At 40.2% G+C, this 13,996-nt stretch overlaps 1 protein-coding gene across 3 annotated transcripts; it reads left to right on the forward strand.

Annotated features, from left to right (window-relative positions):
- The first annotated feature begins 5,059 nt into the window (after window positions 1-5,059).
- irf1b (interferon regulatory factor 1b) lies at window positions 5,060-12,952 on the forward strand. Of its 3 annotated transcripts, none has more exons than XM_039774675.1 (10): window positions 5,069-5,216; window positions 6,955-7,046; window positions 7,250-7,349; window positions 7,547-7,723; window positions 7,966-8,012; window positions 9,036-9,171; window positions 10,765-10,875; window positions 11,684-11,721; window positions 12,034-12,166; window positions 12,411-12,952. In XM_039774675.1, exons 2-10 carry the CDS (start codon window positions 6,960-6,962, stop codon window positions 12,509-12,511), a joined length of 930 nt encoding a protein of 309 aa, XP_039630609.1. In that variant the 5' UTR covers window positions 5,069-5,216; window positions 6,955-6,959; the 3' UTR covers window positions 12,512-12,952. The 3 variants fall into 3 exon arrangements, with proteins under 3 accessions (XP_039630610.1, XP_039630609.1, XP_039630608.1); XM_039774674.1 differs by having other exon boundaries at window positions 5,070-5,216; window positions 10,762-10,875; XM_039774676.1 differs by lacking the exon at window positions 12,034-12,166 and having other exon boundaries at window positions 5,060-5,216; window positions 10,762-10,875.
- The last annotated feature ends 1,044 nt before the right edge of the window (window positions 12,953-13,996 follow it).

Below are 13,996 nucleotides of genomic sequence, written 5' to 3' on the forward strand. Positions count from 1 at the left end.
TCGTGCAGTTCGGGACACACTTACAGCTTTCTTCAGTAACAGAATATTAGAATCGGTCATGCATTCGTTCGTTTTATTGACTTGTTTTTTTCACCTTGTTCTATATATTATATTGATCTTTAATCACCTCAGACCCTTGCTCTCTATGCAGACTGTCAATCTCCCGAGGACACGTCTATAGCAGTTTTTAAAATCAACTGATGAAAAGAGAGATGCATCGCAAAAAATGCAGCAGCTTTCGAAAGGATCTTCTGGTCACCACAGCAACTAGAAGGAGAAAAGTAGGTGGCTCACAGCGCCCTCTAATGGTGGAAATTATAACGTTGCATTTCCTGGAAAAGGCCGCTTTACAATACTGCTCCCGTTTAGAGAAACACAAAACTTAAAGCCGCATGATTGCCAATGTTTTCTTTGGAGCTTTGTTCTTATCTCTGACGAGGGCTCATTTGAAATGCTGCCTTTCCAGTCAGCTCTAACTTTAGCTGTGCGCTATGAAGTGAGGTCAGGTGGGTTTGGCGGCCCATATTTAAAGTCCGTGGTGCTGCTGGATGGTAAATAGCCGAGTAAAATAAATCATGTGATTTACTCGAGGCGCGCATGCTCTTCACTGCAAGCTCAATTTAGGATTTTGAGGCAATAAATAAAGCATTCCTAAAGGCTGGGAAGTTTCTTGTCACAGCCAGACGTTTATGTAACACGATTTAAGTAGCAATAAGAGGCATTTCCAGTTTAACACTAATGTTGTGTGAGCCTGAATATCTGACAATACATTTAACCACTATTATGATGCAGCACCAGCACATTTTAAATATTCATTTAACTGTGTCCAAATCTAATTTACATTTTCATTAAAATATATATGCCCCCAAATCCTGAGATATATTTAGCCGTCACTATGATGCAGCTCCCAGATTAAGCCTTTACACCTTATAAAATTCAGATATAAAATTTATTTGGCCAAAAATGGAATAATATTTAAAATTCTGCCATTTTGTAAGCTTACATTCCCACTGAAAGCTACAACATCAACCAAATGCAATGCGTTTTTAACACGTCTACCTACTCATGGTAACCACAGTTGTTCTCACCTCTGAGCTGGCACCTCTTTCTAACAAACGCCGAGTTAGTTTTGTTTCACAGAGCGCTAGCAGGTACGATGCGGTGTCCCGTCACGAGTCTTTACAGGCATTTGACAAAGCCAGGTGAAAGTTGATTTATTAAGAGCATGAGTTACCCAATATGGCTGGAGGGGAAATATAATAATAATAATAATATAATAATAATAATGAATTACAGTCATGTAGTGGTTGTCTAATCTGCCCAAATTGCTTCAGGGTGTCCAACTCCAATCCCGGAGGGTCGCAGAGGCTGCTGCTTTCTCTCTCAGTGGCCAGTTTCTACCGTTAATTGATTTCTTTTCTCTTTATTTTGATTGCTTTGTTTTTTAAAACCCCGTCCTCTGAATTGCTTCTTTTTTTCCTTAATTGGAAGCCAAAAAAAATGTAAAGCGAGCCAACAGATGACCAAATACGTTGGGCCCTCAAACCCCAACCAAGTTCACTCACTAGTTTCGTAATTACATGACAGTTCTTGTTGTTAACTAATCCTGTCATTTAATTCCATGGCTTGTCACTGCTCTCATTCTGCCACAGCAGACATTTTCATAAAACGTATTCTTTTCTTTTTTTTTAACAGATAGAAGTGAGTGACTTGTGTTTGTATCACTAATCATGTTATTTGTTCAGGGTTTTCCTGTAGTATTTGCATTTTTAAATTGTATTCTAGTTTATTGCCTTATTCCAATTCAAAGACGTGTATCGTATTTACTTTGGCTGAATGTTTTATGTGGATATTATTTGCATCCAAAGTTGTATATACACTGATGTTCATTCTGATGTTCTCATTTCTGTGAATTGCTTTGAGCATGGGGAATGAGCTATATAAATAATATGTATTATTTTTATTACTATTTTAAATATCAAAGTATGATTGGGATTGTTTGTGCAGTTGTGCATTTATGTACAGTTAAATTCAACCTCATTCAGTCTGTCACCTTCACCTTCCTTTATTTTCAGACATTGTATGATGGACACTGGTTATAATACAATACATGCATCCATCCATCATCCAACCCGCTATATCCTAACTATAGGGTCACGGGGGTCTGCTGGAGCCAATCCGAGCCAACACAGGGCTCAAGCAATGAAACAAACCCCGGGCAGGGCGCCAGCCCACCGCAGGGCGTACACACACACCCCCACGGGACAATTTAGAATCGCCAATCCTCCTATCCTGCATGTCTTTGGACTGTGGGAGGAAACCCACGCAGACACGGGGAGAACATGCAAACTTCACGCAGGGTGGACCCGAGAAGCGGACCCGAGTCTCCTAACTGCGAGGCAGCAGCGCTACCCACTGCGCCACCGTGCCGCCCAATACAATACAATACAATTTATTTTTGTATAGTAGCCCAAAATCACACAAGAAGTGCTGCAATGGGCTTTAACGGACCCTGCCTCTTGACAAAGCCTTGACTGTCTAAGAAGACAAGGAAAAACTTCCAAACAAAAAAAAACCCTTGTAGGGAAAAAAATGGAAGAAACCTTGGGAAAGGCAGTTCAAAGAGAGACCCCTTTCCAGGTAGGTTGGGCGTGCGGTGGGTGTCAATAAGAAGGGGGTCAATACAATACAGTATGTTCTGTATCTCATTTTGTTTGGCAGCTAATTAATGAAAAAGGAAACAATGAGGTCAATTAATGCAACAAGAAGTTAATTAACAGCAAATATTGGTCACTAATTGGGAAAAAGTTTAGAACATAAATCTGTAGCCACTGCAGCCCCCCAGGGTCGGAGTTGGAGACCCCTGCTTTACACTGACAGTGGGGAATCCCTTGAAGTATCAGCAGTTTGCAGCATCCACATGGATGATGATGATGCAAAAGCAGCCATGTTTGCACTATTATAACACACTACACTTTAGCTATTGGGTGGTGAAGGGGTGAGAGAGATAGTTAGCCAGTTAAAAACGGGGTTTGATTAGGGGGCCAGACTAGACAAGGCCATCGGGGTACACCCTATTCTTTTCAAAAGATGCCCAGGGATCTTTCATGACCCCAGAGAGTCAGGATGATGCCATGTTTACAGCACAGTGCCCATGTCAATCCACGCACAGTCCACAGGGTAAGTGCCCCCCTGCTGGCTTCTTCCAGCAGCAACCCAAGTTCTCCTGGTTGGCATCCTATCTAAATCCTGGCCTGTCCCAGGCATGTCTTAGCTTCAGGTGGATGACCCCTTCTGAAGTGCTGGGTGTACGTCTGGAGCAAAAATCATCCAAATCCCTACTAATAAATCAAGTTATCATCATTACATCTTGCCTGAAGAAGGGGCCTGAGTTGCCTCGAAAGCTTGCATATTGTAATCTTTTTAGTTAGCCAATAAAAGGTGCCATTTTGCTTGGCTTTTCTCTACATCCATAGACAAGAAACACAAGTTGCAGGCTAAATATACTAAAGCTCAGCTTAAGGAAACGAGCTCCTTTTCAATCACTGTTGGTGACAATCTCATCAGACCTTCTTCTTCTTCTTCTTCTTATCATTTCTGATTCCTTCCTTTCTTATTCTGTCCACATGAATCACATTAAGAAGTGTTCTCACTTCCACCTCCTTAACATATCCTGGGTTTCCTCGGTCCTCTCCTTTTGAAAAACTTGTGTTTGTTACATTCTCTATTGACTACTGGAACTCCCTACTGGCAGATGTCCATTCAAAACTTTGATCACAGCTCCAGCTGATTCAAAACTCTTCAGCACCTAACCGCCATCCTGCTGTACCTTCACTGGCTTCCCTGCACCTTATAGGAATGAATATCAATCAATCAATCAATCATAGACAGAATATATAATATATCATATATAAGTATAATATATAATTCTGTTACTAACCTGCACAGCTTTAAGTCATCAGACTGCATCCGTAGCCTCCTCCATCACTGTGAGTCCAGCTCTCCCACCAAGGTCCGCTGATTCTGGCAATCTCGCTCTGCTCCAAGTGGGTGACCAGACTCTGGAAAGACCCCCTAAATTAATAAGATCAGCCGACTCCATTCATTCTTTCAAAAAACAACTTTAAACTGTTCTGCTCAGCAAGGCATTTCATTTATCCTGACGTTCTTTGTGTGTGGCCATTTTGTGCAGGTGCTCAGAATGATCGGTGTTTGTATCACTAATCGTATTATTTGTTCAGCGTTTTCCTGTAGTATTTGTATTTTTTAATTTTATTCTGGTTTATTGCCTTTTATTCCATTTCAAAGACGTGTATCGTATTTACTTTAACTGTGTGTTTCATGCGGATATTATTTGCATCCAAAGTTGTATATATCCTGTTGTTCATTCTGAATTTCTGTGAGTGCTTTGAGCATGGGTAATGCGCTATATAAATGACATTTATTATTATTATTATTATTATTATTATTATTATTATAAAAATAGGGGTATGATTGGGATTGTTTGTTCAGTTGTGCATTTTTGTGCAGGTAAATTCAATCTCATTCAGTCTGTCATGGTTTGCAGAATGTTCATCCTAAGCGCATCGTCCTCCAGTATTATCAAGTCTCTGGTTATATGTTCTAAACTGAGGAAATAATTATATTTTATTCTCTTAGCTTTTCTTTCACAGGATGGATAAGTTTTTTTTTTTTTATTAGGCGATTTGCTGCTTTGACACAAAGTATTCATGTTACTAGCTTCCATTGACTAATATTTATAATCACTTATATTTTGTCTGAAGTACAGTACGCAAAAAAAAAAAGCCGCGACGCGTGGTATTTGTTGAAAAACAATGGTCGCGCCACACTCAAATCCACGCATGCGCACTGCTAGCGCTTCACTTCACTCTGCGGACTTCCCCTTCTCACAGCCCGGGCAGCTTGCAAGCACAACGGTATGATTTCTCAGAAATCATGCTGCCTGGCTTTGGGCGCCTCAGCCAATAGAAAAGCGGCACTGCGTATCATGCATATTAGCCCACACCTGCGTGCTTTAAGGCGAATGATATCAGTGGGAAATCCCTTCTCTGTTTATAAAGAGGCTTGAACGCCATCAAAACAGTCAGAAGTGCGTTAAGGACGAGACAAGGATACTAGCTAAACTGAAGAAGAATCACTTGAACACAAAGTGGATTAACTTCACTTCGGGCAACTTTGCCGACAGACATACAGTAGTAAGTTGCACGGTTCTTTGCAATCGTGGAAACTCCTGCCGATCTGTCAAATACTTTACAGACTGTGATATTTTTTTTTACTTTAAAAAACCCGTCTAAATTGCAAGTACTTTTATGCGTTGTGCGTTTAGAACTTTTAAACTGCTTTGCTTGCTTTTTTTTTCGTTATTTTGTAAATACATGTGCGCTGCAAGACAGATCTGCAGTTCAGAACCAGGAAGTCAGTGTGCAGAGAAGCGCTGCGTTTTCCTACGCTGTTATTGTAGTTAAAGAAGAAAGCTTGCCAACTTTAAAGACCTGTCAGGATGAGATATTGGGACAGCTAAACAAACGAGCTCGAGGGACTAAACGGTCTGCTCCCGTTTATCAAATGTCTTATGCTAATGCTTGAATTGTATTACAGAATTCTATAACAGTGCACATTGAGTGAATACTCTCAGTCGATCCCCTATAAATGACGGTGGCTATGATCCGTCCAGGACTGGTTCGTGCCTTGAGCCCTAAATGACGGTGGCTATGATCCGTCCAGGACTGGTTCGTGCCTTGAGCCCTAAGCTACATTCAGCATAGGCTCCGACACTGCAGCACCCGGGAATGGGATAAGTGGATTCAGGAGATGGACGGATAGTTGTATGACTGATGATTGTATTTGTAAATACTTTGGTATAGTATATAGACATGATGGAACGGGATTGCTTCTGTGGAAGGTTAAAGTTAATCATTCCCACGCGAACAAGTAAACAGCCAGTGTGCGTGGGTGCTGGTTATTATTATTATTATTATTATTATTATAAAAATAGGGATATGATTGGGATTGTTTGTTCAGTTGTGCATTTTTTAAGTGCTGTACTGTTACAGGCATATACGTGGTGCACAATACAAACGGCGCGCCCCCGCCGTGCGGCGGGTCATGCTCGGCTGTTGCTGTGCTTGCCCGCAAGCGGCCGCTCTCCTTGGTCCTGCTAAACATGAATGCATGGGTTACTTATGCCTTGCACCGTCTCGGCTTTCTTGCTTGGCACAGTTGCGGCGGATATTTCAGCTAACAGGAAACGCGGATAAAAAAGCGCGTATGAAGGTTCGCAGATCGCCCCACGCAGCATCCTTGGGTGGGAGGGGTGACGTCTCCGCCCTACTTCCGCACAACAAACGACTGAGCAGCTCAGGATGTAATAGCCAGAAGACGTCTTTTTGGCGCTAAAGCATTTCATTTCTTCAAGTCGAGTTTTGAATCTGTGTCTTGTGCATCGCATGCTTCTTAAATATAAATACGTGCGTAATAAATATGGAGTCAAAATAGCAACATGTCCCACTGTAGATACCACATTTTATTACTGTGCAACATGTGGTTTTGCAAAGGAGACCGTGGGAGATGTGCAGTTGCAGTTGATTGAACAGTAAATCGTAGGCTGACTGGCTTTAACTGAGTTGTTGACACTCCATAATTGTGGGTCGCTTGTGACTGTGTGAGCCGCCTTGGAAGCAGCCATTGATGAGACATCAGTCTTCCTGGACCTTTTAAAAGTTGCCACTTACCCTGAAGTGCAAATCTTTGAGATGCCTGGGAGAAATCCAAGTGGATATTTAGGGGAATGGATGTGTTTACTTGTCTCCAACGATCAGTGGATCTCAGGTCAAAGCTGGAAGGTGGAAGTGCAAAATAGTGCAGCACCATGCCACCCTCGACGGCATTTCAGATCATCTCAAATCTTCTCTTTTCCACTTTTTTTTTTTACAGTCAACATGCCTGTTTCCAGAATGCGAATGAGACCCTGGCTGGAAATGAAAATTGATTCCAATGAAATTCCTGGACTAGTCTGGATCAACAGAGTAAGATACCACCTTAAACTTGTTTGTTAACCTTTTTCTTGCTTGAACTTGAAATCCACTACTTACAAATCTTCCAATATGACAGAAATAATTATATAATTTAACTTCTATATGTTCTGAATTTAGCAGCACGTTAATCATGTGATGAAGTTGCATTTTTGTTCTTCAGTGTGTTAGAATGTTCCTTCATTTTCTTTTGCAAGGATAAAAAGATTTTCCAGATTCCATGGAAACATGCAGCCAGACATGGATGGACTATGGACAAAGATGCATGTCTGTTCAGACAGTGGGCCATTCACACAGGTACTGTATCGACTAGGAATATCGTGGCAGCTCAGGTGTTGTCTCACTAATTGAGTCAGTTACAGTTAAACTTCATTTCTTCTTTGTACAATTTGCTGTGTGTGTTTCAGGAGCTTTAGTTGATATGTATGTAAGTAGCTGCAGACAACTGTGATTATGTAACATAAATATGCAACAATATGTATTTTTTATTACAGGCAAATACAAACCTGGAAACAGTGTGCCCGATCCAAAAACGTGGAAAGCCAATTTCCGTTGTGCAATGAACTCTCTTCCTGATATTGAAGAAGTTAAAGATAAAAGCATCAACAAAGGCTCAAGTGCAATCCGAGTTTACAGAATGCTGCCTCCTGTAAAAAAAACACAGAGGAAAGGTATGTACTGGAAAAAAACAATAACAGCTATAACATTGCAGGACTTTTTATTTCAATAAAAACAATCAGTATTTCATAACTTATGGAAAGAACATGTGAATTATAGGGCTCAGTGTCCAAGATTACATTTTTTCTCAAAAATTCCCAAGTAAATGCCTGATCTGTATGAAGAGTTTTGTTAGCATTGTAATTATAATTTCATTTGATAATTTCTCAACTTGTGCTTTAAAACGTCTTTACAGATAAAAAGTCTCGGCAAAAGGACAACAAAACCAAGCAGAAGATCAAGGTATATTTGAGATATTTTTATTTTAAGAAATAATACAGCATGTTGGCTAAGTTGTACTGTCTGAATCAGTAAAGAGTGAGATTATAGAGATAAGCGATACAAGTACTTCATATTAGAGATGTTGACTTATTTTTCCAAGCCAGCAAGTACCTTATAAATGCTGAGCTGATTGTTTTGCCTCTGCGTGATATTTCTGTGGAGACGTGTCTATAAAAGACTTAATAGTGACTGACTGGGAAAAAGTGAGGCAGGAGACAACAAGTAACTCGTTTTGCAGGAAATAAGGATTAGTTTCTTCAGTAATTTTGATTATTTCAATTTTTAGATTATTATTATGCTGTTCAATCAGTCAATCAACATTTATTTATATAGCACATATTCATACAAACAAATGTAGCTCAAAGTGCTTTACAAAATGAATAGAAAAATAGAAGACACAATAAAAAATAAACATGAGTCAACGTTAATTAACATAGAATAAGTAAGGTCCGATGGCCAGGGTGGACAGAAAAAACAAAAAAAAACTCCAAAAGCTGGAGAAAAAATAAAATCTGTAGGGGTTCCAGACCAAGAGACCGCCCAGTCCCCTCTGGGCAATCTACCTAACATAAATCAAACAGTCCTCTTTGTATTTAGGGTTTTCATGGAAGGACCTGATGATGATGGTCACGTAGACTTCTGGCTTTCAGTCCATCAATGTTGGAGCATCATGATGCTTTGAGGAGGTGGTGGTGGCGCAGGCCGCCACCACAAAGAAACCAGAAAAAGAATTGTATGCTCTGTCCCCATATGACTCTGAACTTGATTATACAGCTTCAGGGAATGGATGGATTGTGTTTATTAGTGTATCCTAAACATATCTGTCTTCAGTAGATGTGTATATCTTTGATTAGTCTGAAAGTTAGGTTGTGTCATATCAAATTGTAGTAAAGCATGCTCCTGCTCGCCTCCTGTGATCAAATACTCTGAAAATATTTAGAGAACTGAGGTATCAACATTTTTTTTTCTCTTCTCACTTTCTAGGAGAATGACATTAAAACAGAAGACGAATCTTCAGACATTACTGACCTGTATCTTCCTGACGATCACAGCGGATACACAGCCCATCAAGGAGCATCACTACAAGACAGTGAAACTGACAGTTCGCAATGCAGCTTAGGTACGAAAGGTGGGGGTGAGGTGGCATGAGGCGAGGCATTTCGTAGGGACGCCATCATGCTTGATGCACAGCACAGTCTCAGAAAAAGGGGGTTTTATTTTCTGCACATTTCTCAGCAGCCTTGGACAATTAAAGAAGCTGTTGCCAGTTTGCATCTGTCATTGGAGTTCAAATCAGATTTTATTCCAAATGAAATGCTCGTCTTACCTGATAGTTCAGCTTTGCACGAGGTGGCATATATGGGGACTTTAAAAGAACAAATGAGTCATGCAGACAGGCAGATAAAACCTTTCTCTAATTTTCATATGTGCATGTGTGCGTTTCTACAGAATGTGTAACATAAATAAATACGAGGGACAGAGAAGGGGTTTTGAAAACACGTCTTATTCAGCTGCGGCTCTTTATGAGTTAGTCATAGGTTCGATCCGCCTAACTCAGGGGTCCTCAATCACGGTCCTGGAGAGCCGCAGTGGCTGCAGGTTTTTGCTCCAACCCAGTTGCTTAATAAAAAGCACTTATTGCTAAAGTAACACTTCTGCTTCACTTTAGTGATTTTGAGCCCTTATTGCTTAATTTTGTCTTAAACAGCTATTTTAATTGCTCCTTATTATCAATAACATGCAAATGACAAGAGAGAGCAGCATTTCTCCATTTAGCTTAGTTACATTTACACCTGTGTGTATTTATCTGCACTATTGGGTTTAATTAAATACTTGGAAGAAAAATGAAGAGAAAAAAGTGAAGGACTGAGAATTACTCGTCTATTTTAGCCTTCAAATCATTTACATGATAGAAAGGGAAAGAAAATCTAGGATATGAGAATGACCTGACATCCATCCATTTTCCAACCCGCTGAATCCGAATACAGGGTCACGGGGGTCTGCTGGAGCCAATCCCAGCCAACACAGGAACCAATCCTGGGCAGGGTGCCAACCCGCCGCAGGACACACACAAACACACCAAGCACACACGAGGGCCAATTTAGAATCGCCAATCCACCTAACCTGCATGTCTTTGGATTGTGGGAGGAAACCCACGCAGACACGGGGAGAACATGCAAACTCCACACAGGGAGGACCCGGGAAGTGAACCCAGGTCTCCTAACTGCGAGGCAGCAGCGCTACCACTGCGCCACCGTGCCGCCCCATGACCTGACATAGCAGAGTTAATTTAATTTCATAGCTTGTTAGTGCTTTATTGGCAAGAATTGCTTTCTAATTAAGCAACCAGGTCAGAACAAAAACCTGCAGCCACTGCGGCTCTCCAGGACTGGGATTGAGGACCCCTGCCTAACTGATAGCTCGTTCGACTCATCCCCAGGTGTCCTCTCTGCCTCTTTTAGCTGTGTGATGCTTAAAACTCTCATTCCTCGCCCATTCTTCTTCATTCATTTTTCTGCACTATTAAGCTTTGCCTTACTGCCTGTCTGCAGACTCGTTGTACTCCAAGGTCTGGCATATTTAGAACATTAGTTCCCCACCTTCATTGAAGCAAGCATATTTTGTATATTTCATTTTGAGTCAGTATCTGTTTAATAGGCTCTGCTATTTTTTTCCTAATAGTATATATATATATATATTTATCTTACAGTAGACCTCAACAATATTACTGAACAAACTGAATGGACAAACACAGTGGAAGTGTCTGTTGCTGACAGCACCAATGAGATGTTCTCATTCCAGGTGTCACCGTTGCATTCACCAGGTAAACAACACCTCATCGCAATATAAAGTTATAAGTGTTTGTACTGTATTTTAAGACAAAGTCAGATGTTTTTGGGGTAAAATATTTTCAGAAGTGTTGCGATGGTTCTTTATTAAGAACCCATTTTGTCGATACATATATTAGGAAAGGGGGTACAGTAGGCAGTGTTTAGGGCTGCTACCTCCCAGATCCAACAACCATGCTCAGCTAGGTGTTTGGGTGGATTATGCATTACCATGCCCCCCCCCCTTCCCCCTGATCTGTCTGGGGGGCTTTGTGTTGTAATTTCCCCCCACATCCCAAACACTTGCAAATTAGGGTGACCCATTCTGGGCATGTGGATGAGCCTTGTGATAGACTGGCACTTAGTCCTGCCATGTCCTTCATGCTGTCCGGACAGGCTCAGACTCTGTGTCATGTGAAACAGGTCTGAGGAAGTATTTGTATCAATAAAACGAGACACAGTGCTACCATTGGACATAACTATGCAAATAAGACATTACACTTTTATCATGCATTAAATACGAAAAGAAAATGTAAAGCCTTAGTAAGGGTGCGTGCTTGTTCTCCAAGTTGCTTTATTGCTTTAAAAAGAACATTGAATAGGTTAAGGACAGTTGCATGACTATATGAACCTTGTACAAACAGACGTGGGTTTTATATGATCCTGCAATAAATCTCCACGTTATTTAGCGGCTCTCCCAGAGGCTGTTGATATAAGAATGTACCTGTCAGATCCGACATTGAGAATGTTATTTTGACTTGTAGTCATTTTTTCTTACTGCATTGTTCTTTTTTTCAAATTTAGATGATGATGATGAAAGCAACTTTGATGAAGTTATTCAGGTGAATATCAGTTTTTTTTTATATATTTGGTATTTCTTTTTCATAGTATGATATGTCTTGGGGAATTATTACACAAATGTTGTCTGATTTATTATACGCAGCATTACGACTGTTTGCCCATACAGTATATGTACCTGTGTAGGTGTGTTTTTATGCTTCTGTCTATATTTATACGTATACACACATGCACCAGCCATCTGTACAAGCAAAACCTGCGCACATGCACTTGGTACATGCCTTAGTGGACTGGTTATTTAACAGATCAGATTAACAGGACAGCAAGTTTCATTTCCATTTTTTTTGATCTTTCAGATTGCACAAGCATTGGAACAAGACCATACACAGTGGCGACCGAGCAGTATTAATGGCAGAGGCTTCCTGAGCAATTCAATAGGCATGTCAATAGAACCAAATGATATCGATATAATGGGGAATGATCTTCAAGGTAAATGGTTGTCTGTAGTCATGATTATGATTAGCCTGTATTAGCGGTCATAAAAAAATGAAAATGAACTTGCTGTTTTTTAACCTAATGAACGTTTGCCTAGATAATAAAGCAGTAAAAAAACAATGCAGTAAATGCCTGGTTATGTTAACATTAGTCAAAGCACAGTTTTAGTTTTTTTACACATGTCTATGGGATGATGATGATGATGATTCAAACTAATTTCTTATTTTTACAATTACAGGTGACTTTGAATTTAGATTTTACTCAGAATTGAGGACTGGATCGGACCCTTCATGGCCATTACATACGCACAGTTTAGCATCCCTCCTTTGTCTGCACTAACCTTGACTCCTACTGCACTCCCGGCCCTTGTAAATATAATCCATTTATATCCTGAAACATCAAAGAACATTTCTGGACCACAAAACAAAGTGTGCAACTCATTATGTTACACATTTCTGCTTTCATAAATTCCTGAACTTGTTTGGGGTTACTTCAGATATCACGATTTGTGTTTTCACATTTTGTTATAATTATAAAGGACTTCTGGTCTGTCTAAGAATCTATCGTGTACACTTATGTGAGTGTTAAGCAAGGTTTTAACCCCGCTTTAGCAAAAAATTACAGTGAGCTGCACTTTACTTTCAGAAAAGAATTCCTGTTTTGTTAGGCAGACAGTTACATTTACTAAAAGTTTATGCAAATATAATGTATCATCCACTGAAATCTGTTTTGCAGACAATTGTTAAGTCAATACATGTAAAAAGATAGGATGTTGGTGGTTGATGTATTTATTTTATACCATGAAATGTGACTGGACTACTAAGTTATACACCATGGCATACTTTAGGAGGTTTTGGTGGGAAGGGCCTCAGTTCTAAATATTTTAATGTGAATTGTATATAATTGTATATAAATTGTAAATATACAGCATAGTTTTGTTTAAAAAAATAAAAAATGTTTCATCATCTGTCTTAGTGCTTTTATTCCCTGAAATGTGTAATTGCTTTTCCCAGCAATTTTCTCTCTCTGTGTTGATTCTCTCTCTGCAGTTTGCTTCTGCCAGTCTTCTTCCTTTCTTAAAAAATGAAGCTTTTCACAGCACATATTGACCCAAATTGTGTCTAATCATTTTCTGCCATGCCAATTCCAACTGCCCTAGCTTATGCCAACAGTGTACTGTATAGCGTGGGCAGGACATCAATCCATCACATGCCACATTCACATGGGGACAGTTCACCTAACCGGCGCACCTTTTGAGACAGTTTGGAAACCTGCATATTCATACCGAATCTCTAGAGGTGGTAAGCAGGCTTTATATTATACCCCACTAAACATAAAAATAAAAATGTCGCATTATCAAACCTTGCAATCCTCCAACCCCTACAGCAGTCAGGATACTGGACAGGGTGCCAGGTTATTATAGGGCCTACTCACACACGCACCCAAAGAGCGGCCCAGTTCCAAACCTTTCATTTACATTAACCTGCATGTCTTTGGGAACGTGGGAGGGGACTGCAATTCTTGGGGAAAAATCGGGAGAATGTGCAAACTCCACAATGACTGTCCCTGGAATCCAAATCCAAGGTCACAGAAACAGGAACGCTAACCACTGTGCTGCTGTGACATGCAGCGTTTATGTTCTCTCTTTTTTGTATGAGAAGTGTATGCCATTTTTAAATACATTTATATATATTTTAAAGCTACTGTATGTGGGGATTATCCAGGATATGTATGGGGGAGTGAGAGTTCGGGTTAAAAGCAGTGATGGGGTAACAGGCAAGATCCCAGTTAGAGTAGGTAAGCACCAGGGATCATCTTTTGAGC

This window comes from Polypterus senegalus, chromosome 13 (assembly GCF_016835505.1).
Source record: "Polypterus senegalus isolate Bchr_013 chromosome 13, ASM1683550v1, whole genome shotgun sequence".
In the NCBI taxonomy this organism is placed as follows: Eukaryota; Metazoa; Chordata; class Cladistia; order Polypteriformes; family Polypteridae; genus Polypterus; species Polypterus senegalus.